Source organism: Phyllostomus discolor, chromosome 10 (genome assembly GCF_004126475.2).
Source record: "Phyllostomus discolor isolate MPI-MPIP mPhyDis1 chromosome 10, mPhyDis1.pri.v3, whole genome shotgun sequence".
NCBI lineage: Eukaryota > Metazoa > Chordata > Mammalia > Chiroptera > Phyllostomidae > Phyllostomus > Phyllostomus discolor.
Window position 1 is genome coordinate 21,337,909 of NC_040912.2, and position 14,427 is coordinate 21,352,335.

At 34.4% G+C, this 14,427-nt stretch overlaps 1 protein-coding gene across 2 annotated transcripts in view; it reads left to right on the forward strand.

Annotated features, from left to right (window-relative positions):
* The window catches only part of DGKB (diacylglycerol kinase beta), a 601,974-nt gene that overhangs the window by 440,053 nt on the left and 147,494 nt on the right, over window positions 1-14,427 (forward strand). For both annotated transcript variants that reach the window (XM_028525894.2, XM_036010554.1), the window contains one exon: window positions 4,639-4,834. In XM_028525894.2, the coding sequence (XP_028381695.1) occupies window positions 4,639-4,834 (196 nt within the window). The remainder of the gene's footprint in view (window positions 1-4,638; window positions 4,835-14,427) is intronic.

The following is a 14,427-nucleotide window of genomic DNA, read 5'->3' on the forward strand; positions in this document are numbered from 1 at the left end:
CCAAAATATTTCAGTCTTTTTTTTTTCGGTTGTCAGTAAGGCTAGGAAGGGTGGTAAGTGTTAAGGCCAAGGCCAAGAACGCCCATCACAAAATACTGAGATTTGTCTGAAAGATTAAGTACTTCTATAAAACCTTAAATTATCTCAAGAATTAGTAAATAGCAATATGTGTGCCAGGTACACAAATAAATTAGCAAGTTTCAAAAGATAAAATTCTTGTTGCTGCCCAGTAACCGGGCAACACAGCCCTTACAGACAGTAGGGTCCAGTTTTTCAACTTAGTCTGTGTCCCACCTGTATCTCAATCATCCTGGATGATGCTCTTTCATCATGTATTTAGAGGACCCTTCATCTAGTCTTAGCTGAAGCAAAACATTGTATTGGGGTGGGGAAATGAAACTTTTGAAAGGACATTCTTTTTTTGTTTTTTTTAAACCACTTTTTTGAGGCATGATTGTAAATAATGTATACAACTTACAAATTTGGAAATAAGCATATTACTATGAAACCCTGTTTACACTCCATGCCATCAATATACCCATCAGCTCCAAAAGTTTCTTCCTGTCCCATTTGTGTGTGTGTGTGTGTGTGTGTGTGTGTGAGAGAGAGAGAGAGAGAGAGAGAGAGAGAATACTTCAAAGATCTACTCTCTCTTCTAAAGATTCTCAGGTGATTTATTTTTTGCAATGAAATTCCAGAAGCAGTGATGTAGGGATACAGTTGAACCTCAACAAAGATGGTAATAGGAAACCAAAGTTGGCCTCATTAAGTCCAAAACAAACAAAAAATATCTTGTTATTCCAGAAAAGAACAAGAAATGTGGTCAGGGTGAGGCATAGCATTATCACTTCATTAAGACTACTATGTCATGGATTTTCTTAGTGAAGAGAGTGGGGGAGAAATGTGAGGTAAATAAAAGAGTGAACAGCCCAAAGCTGAAAGTTCTGTGTTTACCAGACGTTATTTTTAATAAGATAACCATAAGTAAGAATTCTAATTATCCAGCAATAATTTCTAGCTATCACAGAATCTACTAAAAAGGGAAAATGTGCAACTAAACTGGATTTTCTGTTAATACTACAGTCAATGCTTGATATCTTGAATCGACAATATTACTAAAGTTACCCAATAAGCATGTTCTGAGCCCCTCTATCACATTGTTTTTTTTTTGGTAGATAAAACTGATAAAAAGTATTTTTAAAAACATGGAGTTTAATCAGTGGGAAAATGTAGAGTACTTTAACCTTCAAGTATCAGAAGAGATACTGCTCAGCCACTTATGTATATATGTCTAATTTATAGGTTTGTTGCTGTAGTTTTCAGCAAAAACATAATTTTGCCTTATAAATTAACTTTGAGTTGGCAGAAACTCTTCCAAAAGCATACTTAGATAAGTCATTTTACTCCCCACCATTTTATACAATGAACAAAGCAATGTTCTTATGTTTTATTGAGCAAAATATGAATAATTTTATCTGACCTCAGCATAAAATTAGACTGACTATGAAAAAATATAGTTGATAGTTAATTTACTTCATCAAATTTGTTGTCCATATTTACAGCTCTCCAGTGTTCTTCACATTTCTTGAATTTTCCTATCAAATGATACTTAGTGGAATCTGAAACACTAAATTCACATATAAAAGCTTGTCCTCAATACCTCTGTATAGTATGGTCCAGGGTATGTTTGTAAACTGGGATTGAAATACATTGGCAAACAAATGTAAACTGTCTTTTCTTCTTTTAGGAAAATTTCTCAAAAATAAGCTCTGCCCTGTAAAACTGAACAGAGCCGACAGCAGCATCACAGCATTGCACTTTGCAAATAGTTCCCCCGGTACTACATGTTAACGACCTTTTTCTACATAATAAAAATATTCAAGATTTATTGACTAACTGAGGCTGTTAGCTTTTAAGCTTTTATATTCTTTTCCTCTGTAGCTACCTTTTTAAAAATCATAAATCTTCAAAGCGGATGAAAATATTATCTGACAGAGTATTATAATGTGTTTACACTTCATAGCCCTCACCTCAGCTTTTATCTCCATGCCCTCCACTGGGGTGCATCGGACAACTCCTGGTCTCCATCCCAATGAGCCCTGAAATTGTCCAGACTAACAAACATAACGTTAAAGCAAACAGAGGAAGGTAACCTGGGGTCAAGAACTAGTGGGAACATATCATTAATAAGTAGCAAATTATGTAAGAACAGTGCTCTCCTCTCATAGAAGCCTCAATGTTCTTTATCGGGCCTTCTTTTAGGGACCTCCTTAAGAATGTTTTTTCACTTTTCAGAGAGCTACTTCATCTGTTTCCTTAAAACTACATGTGACAGGACTCTGAAGATTGAAAACACGAATAATAGTTATACACTGATATTTTTCAATTGTCACATGTAGCTCCCCAGTTCAATTTTTTTAAGCCTATTTGCAGAGGAACAAAGGAATACTCCTCTAATTCTGAAAGTAACTTGTCACAGTGGGGTTCTAAGGCCTAGTCAAATAATTGTCTTAGTGTACTACCTGCTGTGTTCAATATTGAGTGAAAATGGAAGCCAGGCCCCAACTCCAGTTTATTTTGCAATTCTTCTGTTATTTAAATGATTTTAGTCAGTTTGGGGGAAACCAGACCTTTATAAATTAACAGCAGGGAAATACCAAAGGTGTCAGATTGCATATTTATCATCTTTTTCGTGTAATACTTAAATATGTATTAAGGAGTGACTGACATAAATTAGGCAGATTTCAGAAGCCACAGGCCATGGCTTGTAGGGGACCCCCTTCTGCTTGACATTTCATCCTTGTCAAAGATCAAATTATTTTAATTTAGGCTGCAAATTATAAGGAATGAAGACTTCTTTGTGGGAATTCCCTGTGGTAATCTGACTTTTGTTGTTACTGCTGCTTGTCAGTGTGCAAAAGATATAATATGCATGCAAATAAGGTTAAAAAATATGTACTATCTAATTATCCAGCCAGTACATTCCACTTGAAGACGGTGGGAGGCCTGGCACACAGTGTGTGTTTGATTCATTGCGGCCTGCAGGGTATTTACACAAGATTACTTTTAATTATGAAATTAATATCTGTTTATCTAGAATATATAGCGGTAAGTGAGTATACACATGAGTAGAATTCTTTAGTAAAAAGAAATCATCTTCATTTAATACATGAAAAGGAAGGAAAAAATCGCTCGTTTCTCGGAGGGAGAAATGGCATCCTCCAGACCTTGGTTTCACCCTCATTGAAACAAATTGAATGAAAACTTGGCACCTTCTCCAGAATTTGTTCCTAGCCCTGCCAAGTAGGCTCAAGATGTGATGCTTTATTTCACAGTTTTTATATTTTAGTGAACAAGATACAGTTTAAGGTTCAGTGTGATCTTGAAAATGTGGTGGGGGGGGAGTTTTCTATTTGTTTTGGTGTTCGTTTTTACCATTTTGGGGTAGCATTAAGTCTTCTAGGTTCAGAAATCATGATCATCATAAGAAAGAAAATGGTACAGTTACTACGATGTTTTTTTTCTGTAATAACACATGACACATAAAACAATCTCACTGCAGATATCCTTCAAGTTGTGAAATACGGAGCCCTAACAAAATTCTTTGTAAAACTAACTGTTGTATGTTTACATCTCTCTTCTCATATTGGCTTATAACGGAACACTGGAGAACAATGTCTGAGATATATTTGTAATGACAACCATTTCAGAAAACTCAGAACAAATGAGCAACTCCAAAAATACAGCAGAGCCTTGTCACTCTCCACACAGGTCCATCAGTGGAAATGAACAGAAAATTCAAAAAATGTGAAAAGTGGCCATTCTGAATCTCACAAAGCATAGTCTATTAGCAAGTTTCACATTTCAGATAAACAAAAAAATCTGCTTGCTTAATGGTTTCTATTTTTTTTATTTGTACTGCAGCTATAGAGTAAGCATGGGTTGGTGATCGCGTTTCCTGCTACTCTTGGCATTTCCCTCCCTCAGCCTGCCTGGTCCTCCGTATTCATTTAGACCACTGTGCCTCTCATTGCCTTTAATACAGTTACTTGGAACTTAATCTAGATCAAAATATCATCTCTGGACACACTAATGTAATTCGGAGCTCTTGCAATTGCTGTTTTGTACTTTTTCTTTTTTCAACTGTTGCAAAAGCCACTTCTGTCTTTGCCCAAGAAGTGAGACCATGAATTATGAATTTTGTTTTTTCACTTTCCCCTAATATTGCTTTGTAATATGTTTTAAATAGGAGGCAATCATTTAGATTTTGACCTAAAATTTGACCATACTTGGCAGAACCAACCTATTTGTAACACAGTGGAAATTTATAATGTGTTATATATGCAGATACTAACGTGCCTCCCTCCCAAAGGTTTTCTGTAAACAAAGAGACACTGATGATTCGGTTTGATCAATTTTAAAGACTATGAATAATAACAGGTTAATGTGAGTGTCCGCTTTCTATTTATATTGACATTTAGGGAAACTATTTAAGTGTTCTTGAAAAGCTTATTTAGAAAGGAAAAGATGATGGATTTTAAAGTTCTTATTAAAAGGTAACAAAATGCAAAAAGAGAAATTAAGAAAAGAAAGATAAAATATCTCACCGTATGTGTTCTTTTCTGTTTTACTGCTCAGTGTGATGGAGTACAGATAGACTTAATAAACATCTCTCTGGAAGGAATTGCTATTTTGAATATCCCAAGCATGCATGGCGGGTCCAATCTTTGGGGAGAGTCTAAGAAAAGAAGAAGCCATCGCCGGATAGAGAAAAAAGGGGCCGACAAAAGGACCACACTCACGGATGCCAAAGAGTTGAAGTTTGCAAGTCAAGGTAAGGTTTCTAACATTATCTGTTAAGTTTCTCTTAATCTGCTTTCAAAGTCTCTGTTACAATGAAAGAGTTTTCCATTACACTATAGTCTATATACTTATACAGTTGTATTTTTCATCATATCTGATATGCATGTGTGATTAAAATTATATCTTAATAGATTCTACAGTCATGTAGAAACTGGTTGTATTTTTCATGGATTTTTTTCTCCTTTGGATATATATCTTCCCACAGAAAACAAATACACGTAGAAATTCAGTGGAACATAATATAGTGTTTATTGTATATTAAATTCTGGAGTGTTATTGTCTGGGTCAGAATGTTTGAGTTACTCTAATAAGGGCCTAGTTAATGCTTTTCTAAGGTTGTGTTACAAGGTGTTTTATTCTTTGCTTTGTTCAGTCAGGCTGTGACAATGAAGTATCTTGTATTAAGCTATTGTTCTATGTTCCCTGTATAATAGCAAGTTTAAATATCCCACAATAAATCTTAGTTATCAGCTGTTATTGTTCCTAAAATTTAATAACAACAATTAGGAAACTTGGGAAACAAAGGACAAAGGACTAACAAAATATGGTAAAACAGCTGTGGCTCAGAATTTTCAACTGCATTGTAATATATTTGACATTGGGACTTGGCAACCAACTCTTGTTGATGAATTTTATAAACAAAAGTATCAAATTGGTAATATTCTAATTGTTGATCATGTCAAAATGATTTATATACATTATCCATAGTATTTCTTTGCCTTCCGGAATCTACCCAATACCATTGATGACATTCAGATGTCTAAGAAAACATATTAGCTGAGCTCAGTGTAAAGACAAAATGTGAAGTTGTTATAGCCTTATTATCGCCCCAATAGAATAATGAGTTTTTTTTAATAAATAATATGTGAGGGTGGTTGGTACGCTTGATGGTGAAAACAAAGAGCTTTATGTTTTGATGTCTTCAGGTATCTGATGAAAGTTGCAGTAGTAGGTAGAACCTTCTGTTATGTGGAATTTGGTGACTCTGAGGGTGACACAGATTGATGGAGAAAGTATTAGGTGTCCTCTGGAAAGAAGTGTTTATTACCACCTGCCAATGACAGAAGTTTGTGATTCCCTTTAAATGAGTAGGTAACCTTAAAAGGTAAACCTTGAAAAGTAGTATAATTTATTGATTTAATACTTTCAATATTATTTTGTGTTGATTTCCAGTATACAGCTTAGCTGTTGGACAATCATATACTTTACAAAGTGTTCCCCTCTGTACTTCCAGTACCCACCTGGCACATACATAGTTGTTACGATATTATTGGCTCTCTTCCCTATGCTGTACTTTATATCCCTGTGACTATTCTGTAAATGCCAACGTGTAGTCCTTAATTCCTTCACCTCTTTCATTCAGTCCCCCAAACACCCTCCCCTCTGGCAGCTATCAGGCCACTCTCTGTGTTTATGAGTCTGTTTCACTTTTGTTGCTTCATTTATTTTGTTCTTTAGATTCCACATATAAGTTAAATTATATGGTATTTGTCTTTTTATCTGATTAGTCAATCAGATAACTTCAAAAGTAGTGTAATTTAATGCAAGCAAGTTTATACAAAATTAATTAAAATTCTTTGTACTCTGAATGAATACATGAAAACATGGAGAAAATATTTTTAAAGGAGAAATACATAGAAAAATTAGTAGGTATGTGCATATAAATTTTAAAATGAATGCAATTAGGAATATTTATTAATTTCTAAGAGAGTTTTATTGTCAATATTATATTTAAATATAAATTTCTAAGTCATAAAATTAGTTCAAGGACCATACTAAGATCAACGTTAAAAAGCTTGGCTCTCTCCCTAGGTAAGCAGAGTCCATATATATTACATAGCAATTGCAAAAGTTTTAAATACTACATATACTAATTTCCATAAAGATTTTTCTATTTGGTCACTATACACCAGTACTTGCCATGTCCTTTGCACGTAGGTATTACAGTTTCATATCCGAATTGATTCTCAGTGCTTAACTGCTCATTGTTCAATAGCCACTGAGCTATTAAAGTTCAAAGACTCATGGCTATACTTTACCAAACAACCATGTGTACAGCCCTATTGCAGCCACTGCAGACATACCATTTGTTGTTCTCACTCTTCCCTTCTGTAAGTTTCTTTCAAGGATATCCATTTGGAATAAAGCACAGACAAGTCAGCCAGCACTATTCCCATAGACTATCAGTGCTCATGACTTTATAGGACAGAGTATCTCTCTCCATTGTATCTTCTTGCTGTCTACTGCAGAACTATTAGGACCTAGTTTTCATAAACTTCAGAAAGAAGAAAGTGGAAAGCTATAGGGTTTGTGACTCAAGAATACTTATTCTCAGCAGAAACATGGAGAAAAACAGTAGAAATTAGAGTTTTTGAAGGTCATGTGTGAGCGTCAACAGAAGCATATCTATAACTAATTTGAGTCAATTTTTGTTTGGTTGGATATAATTTGGAAATATATTCACATTCACACTCCACTAATTCAGTAGACTTATTTTAAAGAATTTTATTTATTTCCAGAGAGAGGGGAATGGAGGGAGAAAGAGAGAGAGAGAAACATCGATCACTTGCCTCTCACACGCCCCCAACCAGGCATGTGCCCGACTGGGAATCCAACTGGCAACCTTTTGGTGACAGTGCTCAACCCACAGAGCCACACCAGTCAGGGCCATAGATTGTTTTCTTAGTGGGTTTGTCTTCCACTGTTTTATCTCTCTCTGAAAATACAAATGAGTGTATGATGTATAGACGGCAGGTGTTTGAGCCAAATCGTAAGGCAGGCAAGGTAAGTTTCCAGTGATCTTTTGCCTGAATAGTCAGTCTTCCCCACTTGTTTTAGTTGCTGAGTTCATCCTTGCTGCCCCCTCTTCTGAATTAAATCTAAGCCTCAGCAAGATGTCTAATAAATTTATTCACATTAATGTATAAATGACTGATTGCAGATGAAAGTAGAGATATTTGCATATTAAAAGAAATAAAGGCCTTCAGCTAAACCATTATATTTCAAACTGTATTCTTTTGAGTTATAACTGCAGTTCTCTTAAATTCCTCAGAGGGTCATATTCATTATTGCCATATTTTGAAATAATAAAAAACTAATAAAAACATCCTAAAGTGTATCCGATAAAATAATATTTTGTCATATTAATTCCTCTCAGATATTTAAATTGTGTTATCAGTCAAAAACAACCTCCTCTCAACTTGCTCCTCCTCCCCTTATTTTCAATTGATTGAAAATGATTTGAATCTATTGAGATTGATTTTCAATAGATTCAAAAGATAAATTTATATATTCATCTGTATGTATACATATACAGATATAAATTAGTAAATAAAGGTTACATTAACTGGAGAGTCTGTCACTCTGCAATTGTCACTTAAAAATGTATCTTTGCATATTAAATGAGGGTAATTAAACAAATGGGTACATTGCATTACCACCACAGCACAAGGGAATCACGTGTAATTAAAATGCCCACCAGCTCAGATACTTTTGTTTGTCACAATCAACAAACAGCATAACTGTCAGTGGAAATGAAAACAAGTGACAATGGTAATACATTTTTTATTTTTGTAAAGATTTTATTTATTTATTTTTGGAGAGAGAAAAAGAACATCAGTGTGTGGTTGCCTTCACACACCCTGTACTGGGGACTTGGCGGGCAGTTTGGGCATGAGCCCTGACTGGCAATCAAACCGGCATCCTTTCGGCTCGCAGGCCAGTGCTCAATCCACTGAGCCACAACAGCCAGGGCACCTTGCTAATATTTTAAATGAAAATATTAATCGCTTTCTAGAAAAGTTTTGCTCATAAAGAAATTGCATTAGTAAACTAGCTCCCAAAAATAACAGGCCTGTATGAGTCTATTTTACCACAGATTTGTGATATAAACATGCTTAGAACTGCAATTTAAGGGCCAGCAATGAGATTGAAATAAATTTCAGTTAAGTAGGCAGAAGGAAATAAATTTGACTACTTGAAACTTCAAGGGATCATCTAAACGAAATAGCAAGTACAATAACAACATATCATACACTTGTACTGAAAAAGTTAAACTGAATTAAAAAGAAGCCTTTTAGAAGGATTTTTTTTTTACCAAGAAGTAAGAACCTCTTAAGAAGTGTGAGCAGTTGTTAGTTACTCAAATGGTTTTAATTCTGAAGATAACAATCCAACCATTCCACTTTCCAGTACTGAAACCAGAATATTCCAAATACTATACAACAAAAAACAAATCAGTGAAAACTGGTGTCTGTGACACTGCCACTGTCTCCATCAAAAAAACTCCACTGTTTTTTTTTTATTTTATTTATTTAATTTTAGAGAGGGAAGGGAGGGGGAGAAAGAGAGAGAGAGAGAGAAACATCAATGTGCGGTTGCTGGGGGTCATGGCCTGCAACCCAGGCATGTACCGTGACTGGGAATCGAACCTGCGACACTTTGGTTTGCAGCCTGAGCTCAATCCACTGAGCTACGCCAGCCAGGGCTCACTGTTTTCATAAGCAATTTAAACCTTCAAAGTATATTTTTACAAATGAAATTCCAATTTTCTTTTTTATTAACTGGTTTTTAAAATATTGCTTCGTTTGGGGGAGAAAAAGAGGTTGACTGCTTTAAAAAATTGGAAACCACTGAGCAAAAGTAATTACATTCAAGCCATAGAGTTTCAAACATTTGCCAGAAGCTAAGGGAGGTACTTGCGGGAGCGGCTGGACTTCCTGCTTAAAACCTCATTAACTGGATGACTATCCACCCCACCTATGGATACAACTACCCAGGTACTGGGTCATACAAAAGTATGCTTTTAAGTAATTAATATATAACGTCTCCATGAAATTTTTAATAGTGTAATTCCCATTTACCAATGCTAATTCTCTAATTTGGGCAGAATTTCCCAAAAGTGCAGCATGCACTCCACTGGTGGAAGATTAAGCAGTACAGAGATGAATAAAATTTACTAGTTTTTGTATTTACCATTAGAGTTTTTCTTTATAGTAAGGGATGCTTTTTAAAAATACGTATAATCTAAATTGAATCTTTAAAATAAGTCTGTGTAAGTAAAAACAGAGTAAAAACCAAAACTAAACAGTAATACAGGAGGTACATGGATATGGCAAAAAGTTGAAAGTAGAACAAAAAAATACTTAAGTGTGGAAAACTGTAGCAGGCTAATATTTCAGCTTCTCCCACCTCGTATAATTTGCATAGCCCTAATTTTGAATACTTAGTGTAAACTATATTTTTATTATTCATCATTTTACATAAAATATGCTATGTACCCATTCCCCGAGGATAAGTTTTCCACGTACACTTTAACTGGGCATGCCCCCACCCTCCCTTATTTGATGTCTGAGCACTTTGCTAGTGAAGACTAAAACCCTGATTCTTTCTAGGGGCCAGAGGGGAAACACTATGTATCTGATTGGTTGTCAAGGAATCTCTCTACATCAAATGACTTCATTAGTGTGATTTTTTTTTAAGCTCTGAAGAAGTAGGGAAGAAATGTCAATTTAGGTCAGAGTGATTAAAGAGAGTAAAGGAGTTGGTATCCGTGAAAGCATGGCAAAACTTGAATTCCTTTTGCCTTGGAAGATAAATAATGTTATTGGCTCTGATATCATGTCTTTAAAATGGGGATGGCGAGGGGCTGAGGCTAATGCATGCGCTGTGTGTTGTGTTGCCTAGAACAATGCATGTGCTGAGGTTAATGCATGTGCTGTGTGTTGGATGGAAGTACAAAGAGTATGTAAATAGTTAGACCCCAACCCTTTCTGTACCTTGTAACAGTTATAGTTATCTGAAGTTTGTTGGAAATGGACATCTGTCATCCATTATTACAAACCGTTCAAGGTATTACTGTGGGTTATTTAGGGTAATTCAGAAGTCAGTGTTTTAGGGTGTTTAAATATAACCATGAAATTCGTTTCAGAACTGTAAATGATGTGTTTGGCATTCAAGCAACGGCAAGCAGAACAATTTCCAAACATTTAAATTCAGTGATTAAATCAGTTAAATTTAGAAACAAGAAAAGGATTTCATGCTACATTATTATACCTGTATATTAAAACTATTGGAAAAAGATCATGATGTTTGAGATGTTTCATTTCACAAAAATACATGAATGTACTACTGCACTGATAAATTCATTTGTTGAAAATAGATCGATTCAACCATTAGCTATCTAGTAAACTTTAAGGAGCTGTCTCAAAATGAGTTTATAATTGTATGTTTTTTAAACATATGATTGATAAGGCCTCAAAATCATTTTGGATGTAATATAATAGATAAGCAATCACTTTAATGGGAAATTTGTATTTTATTATAATTCCATAAATAAGATCATTTCTATTAAAGGCTTTCTCTTGAAAACAAGTTAAAATTAGGAAAATGTAGAAATTCCAAAGAATAGGTAGGTTGGAAAAGCAGAATTAGGAGCAACTTGATTTCACCGATGAATCTGAGAAAACTTGAGAAAAATGAGTTTTTAGTGACAGCCACACATTGAAAAATATATGATTTGGCAATCAATTTAATAGATGCAAGGGAAGAAGAAAAGGAATTTGTTCACTTGAGGTTTTAAATTAAGGCTTAGCTATTTCCCCTCTGACATCTGAGGAAAAATACCTTATTTTCAAAATGCTAATACTGTTTTGAGAACCTCTACATTTCTAGCTATTGATTTTAACTGTAACTTCAGAGAAGGATGAGAAATAAAAATGTTTTAATGGGTCATTTTCTCTACAATGTTAATGTCCTATATCAGCGATAAAATGACCGTCTTATTTGTTTCTGTGACACTGTATCCAATCCTAAGTATGTTTAAAATAATGGCAAGTCATCTACATAGACTGAGTGAATTATAAATTTAAGTAAATTTAAATTATGCAGTGGTGGAAATATAAAATATATTTTCAAGTTAAATATTGGTTGGTATACTAGCCTCAACTAATTAAATAACACTCATAAAGCATGCTTTCCAATATTAGTCACATGAAGTTTCCAAATATAAGACCATGCATAGAGGTTCCATAAAGCCCCATAGTAATCTTGCCACTCACTTGAGGGTAATGATTTGAAGCTCATGTAATAAATGTGTCCCAGGGAACTTAAAATAATTTGCACTATAATCAGAACATAAGATAACAAATTAGGGAGGAGTTTTTTTAAAAAATAGTAAACATTAAAGAACTGTGAAAACCACATGAAATCAACTACATAAATTGTTAAACATAAATCATAGTTTCATTTTTTCTATTGGTATTAAAAGCTATATTTTCATCAAGGCAGAAAATACTAAACAAGAAAAAGTATGATCTCAGTAAGAATTAAATGTCATTTGTACCAATTGCGGAATGGCATCTTATTCAGAGATTTCAAGTCTTACCAGGAGAGATGTTAGACTTTTATTTTGCCTCTATTTTTAAGTTATTTTTTTTCTGGTAACCTTAATGCATGTTATGAAACCACTACAATCTAACACCTTGTTCTCCTTGCACATGTTTTTCTAACTACCAGATGGTGCCAGAGGGTCCAGTAGTGAGCAAAGGTAGTCTTAAAAAAGTCAGATCCCACTATCTACTACATAAATTTTCTCTGAGCTGTATGATTTTGAGTTAGCCAAGGCAACTAACCACTGGAGTTCTATTGCCATGAATGTTGTTTTCATGAATAGTCTTTGTGTGTGTGTGTGTGTATACATAGGGCTACTTAACATATAAATGGTAGCTTCTTGGACTGTATCCAGCCAACTCTGTTTTTGTGGAAATCAATAGAGATTCATAAAGATCACCATTTTCTCCACACTGAATAATTATGTTTCTGGTTTAATAAAAACATTTCTATGGCTCTTCCTTTGAAAGGCTGTGGATTTACAAACTCAGGGGTAGTAGGGAGTTTTAGGAAGGGTCTATTGGCTGCTGTAAATTGCAGCTGTTAATCAGAATAAGCTAAAGATTGAGGCCTGAATGTAACAAGGTGACAGTCATTTGAAATAAGACTAAAAATCTCCATGGATAAACATGACTAATTTAAATAAGCCCTAGGGAGCTTTTTTGAGAAAGTTCAAATGCCTGATGAATGCCACACTGTTATTCTAATTATCCCATAATATGGTACAAAATAACAATCTCATTTCATCCTTTTATTTACAAAGCTGTTTCAATCATCATTATATTTTACCTGTGCAAGCTCTGAAATATCGTTCCTCGTTGAGAGACTCATTAAAAGAGAATAATTATATTATATTTCACAGATTCACAGAAAAAAAATGTATCTTTCAACAATTTCATTTCCCTGAACAGTTGCTCATTTCAGGGTTGAAGACAGGTCTATTAAGTACCTTCTACCCTTTTTAAACATGTCAAAGCTAACCATTAATACTGAAATTAGTAATTTGGTTCTGATTAAATGAAAGAATCAGCTGCTATTTGTAGAACTTAATTTCAGTGAATGAGACAAACATAACAATATTTTCAAAATACATTGAATAACAAAGTAAGGATCTTTTTATACACAATGATTTAAATGAATGTCTCTTCTAATAGTTAAAGTCATTAGCATACTGACATTTTTCCCTATTGATGCTTGAGAATATGTACTTCTCTATCCAAAAAATTACATAAGGCATATTTTCTTACCGAATGTGTGACATTCAAATTTTCAGAGTATGTTGTTTGAAAAATAATCAGAGAAAGTCAACCAATACCAAAGAACATTTCAGTTTTAGATTTATTGCAAGAAAGATTTATGAGATTTATATATTTTCAAAATTAAAAAGAGACATGTGCACAAAACGTGACTTGGAAGAAAACAGGTCTAGCCCCCTGGCCTCTGCAAACCAAAAGGTCACAGTTTCACTTCCCAGTCATTGCACATGCCTGGGTTGTGGGCCACGCCCCTGGTTGGGGGCTTGCTAGAGGCAACTGATTCATGTTTCTCTCCCACATCAATGTTTCTCTCCATCTCTTTTTCCTTCCATTCCCCTCTCTCTAAAAATAAGTAAATACTTTTTTTTTTTTTTTAAAAAAAAGAAGCAAACCAGTCTAAGGCACATCGCCTCATATTTGAACAGGTTGGTGCTGTGAAATAAGCTATCCACGGTCATAGACAAGTAACACTTAAGCCTTGCATCTCTCTTGCAAGTCCTTGAGCAATAATGAAATACTATACTAATTGTTGATGGTTTTGCCAACTTTCTATACTTGACCATAAGTACTTTCTTCCCTAAGAATCCTTATATTCTAGTCTTTTCTTAAATCACCCTGGCCAAGACTGAAGTGCCAGGACATCTAGCAAGCGTAGTGGAAAGCAGGAAATCAACACATCTTTCACCCAGTATAAAATTATGAAACACTATTTGATTTTTAAAAGGTAGTAATTATATCAAATTTAAATAGGAATTTTGAATGTGTGTAATATTTGAAGAGCTCTAAAAGATAAGAAATAAATTGATTGGCATGTATCATTTTAAAAGTGTGCAGCTGCTTTTTGAGTTTAAGGTGAATCTGAGGTTTTGCACATTTTTTTGGAGTTAGGCATTATTTTTAAATTCTTCATTGATATACA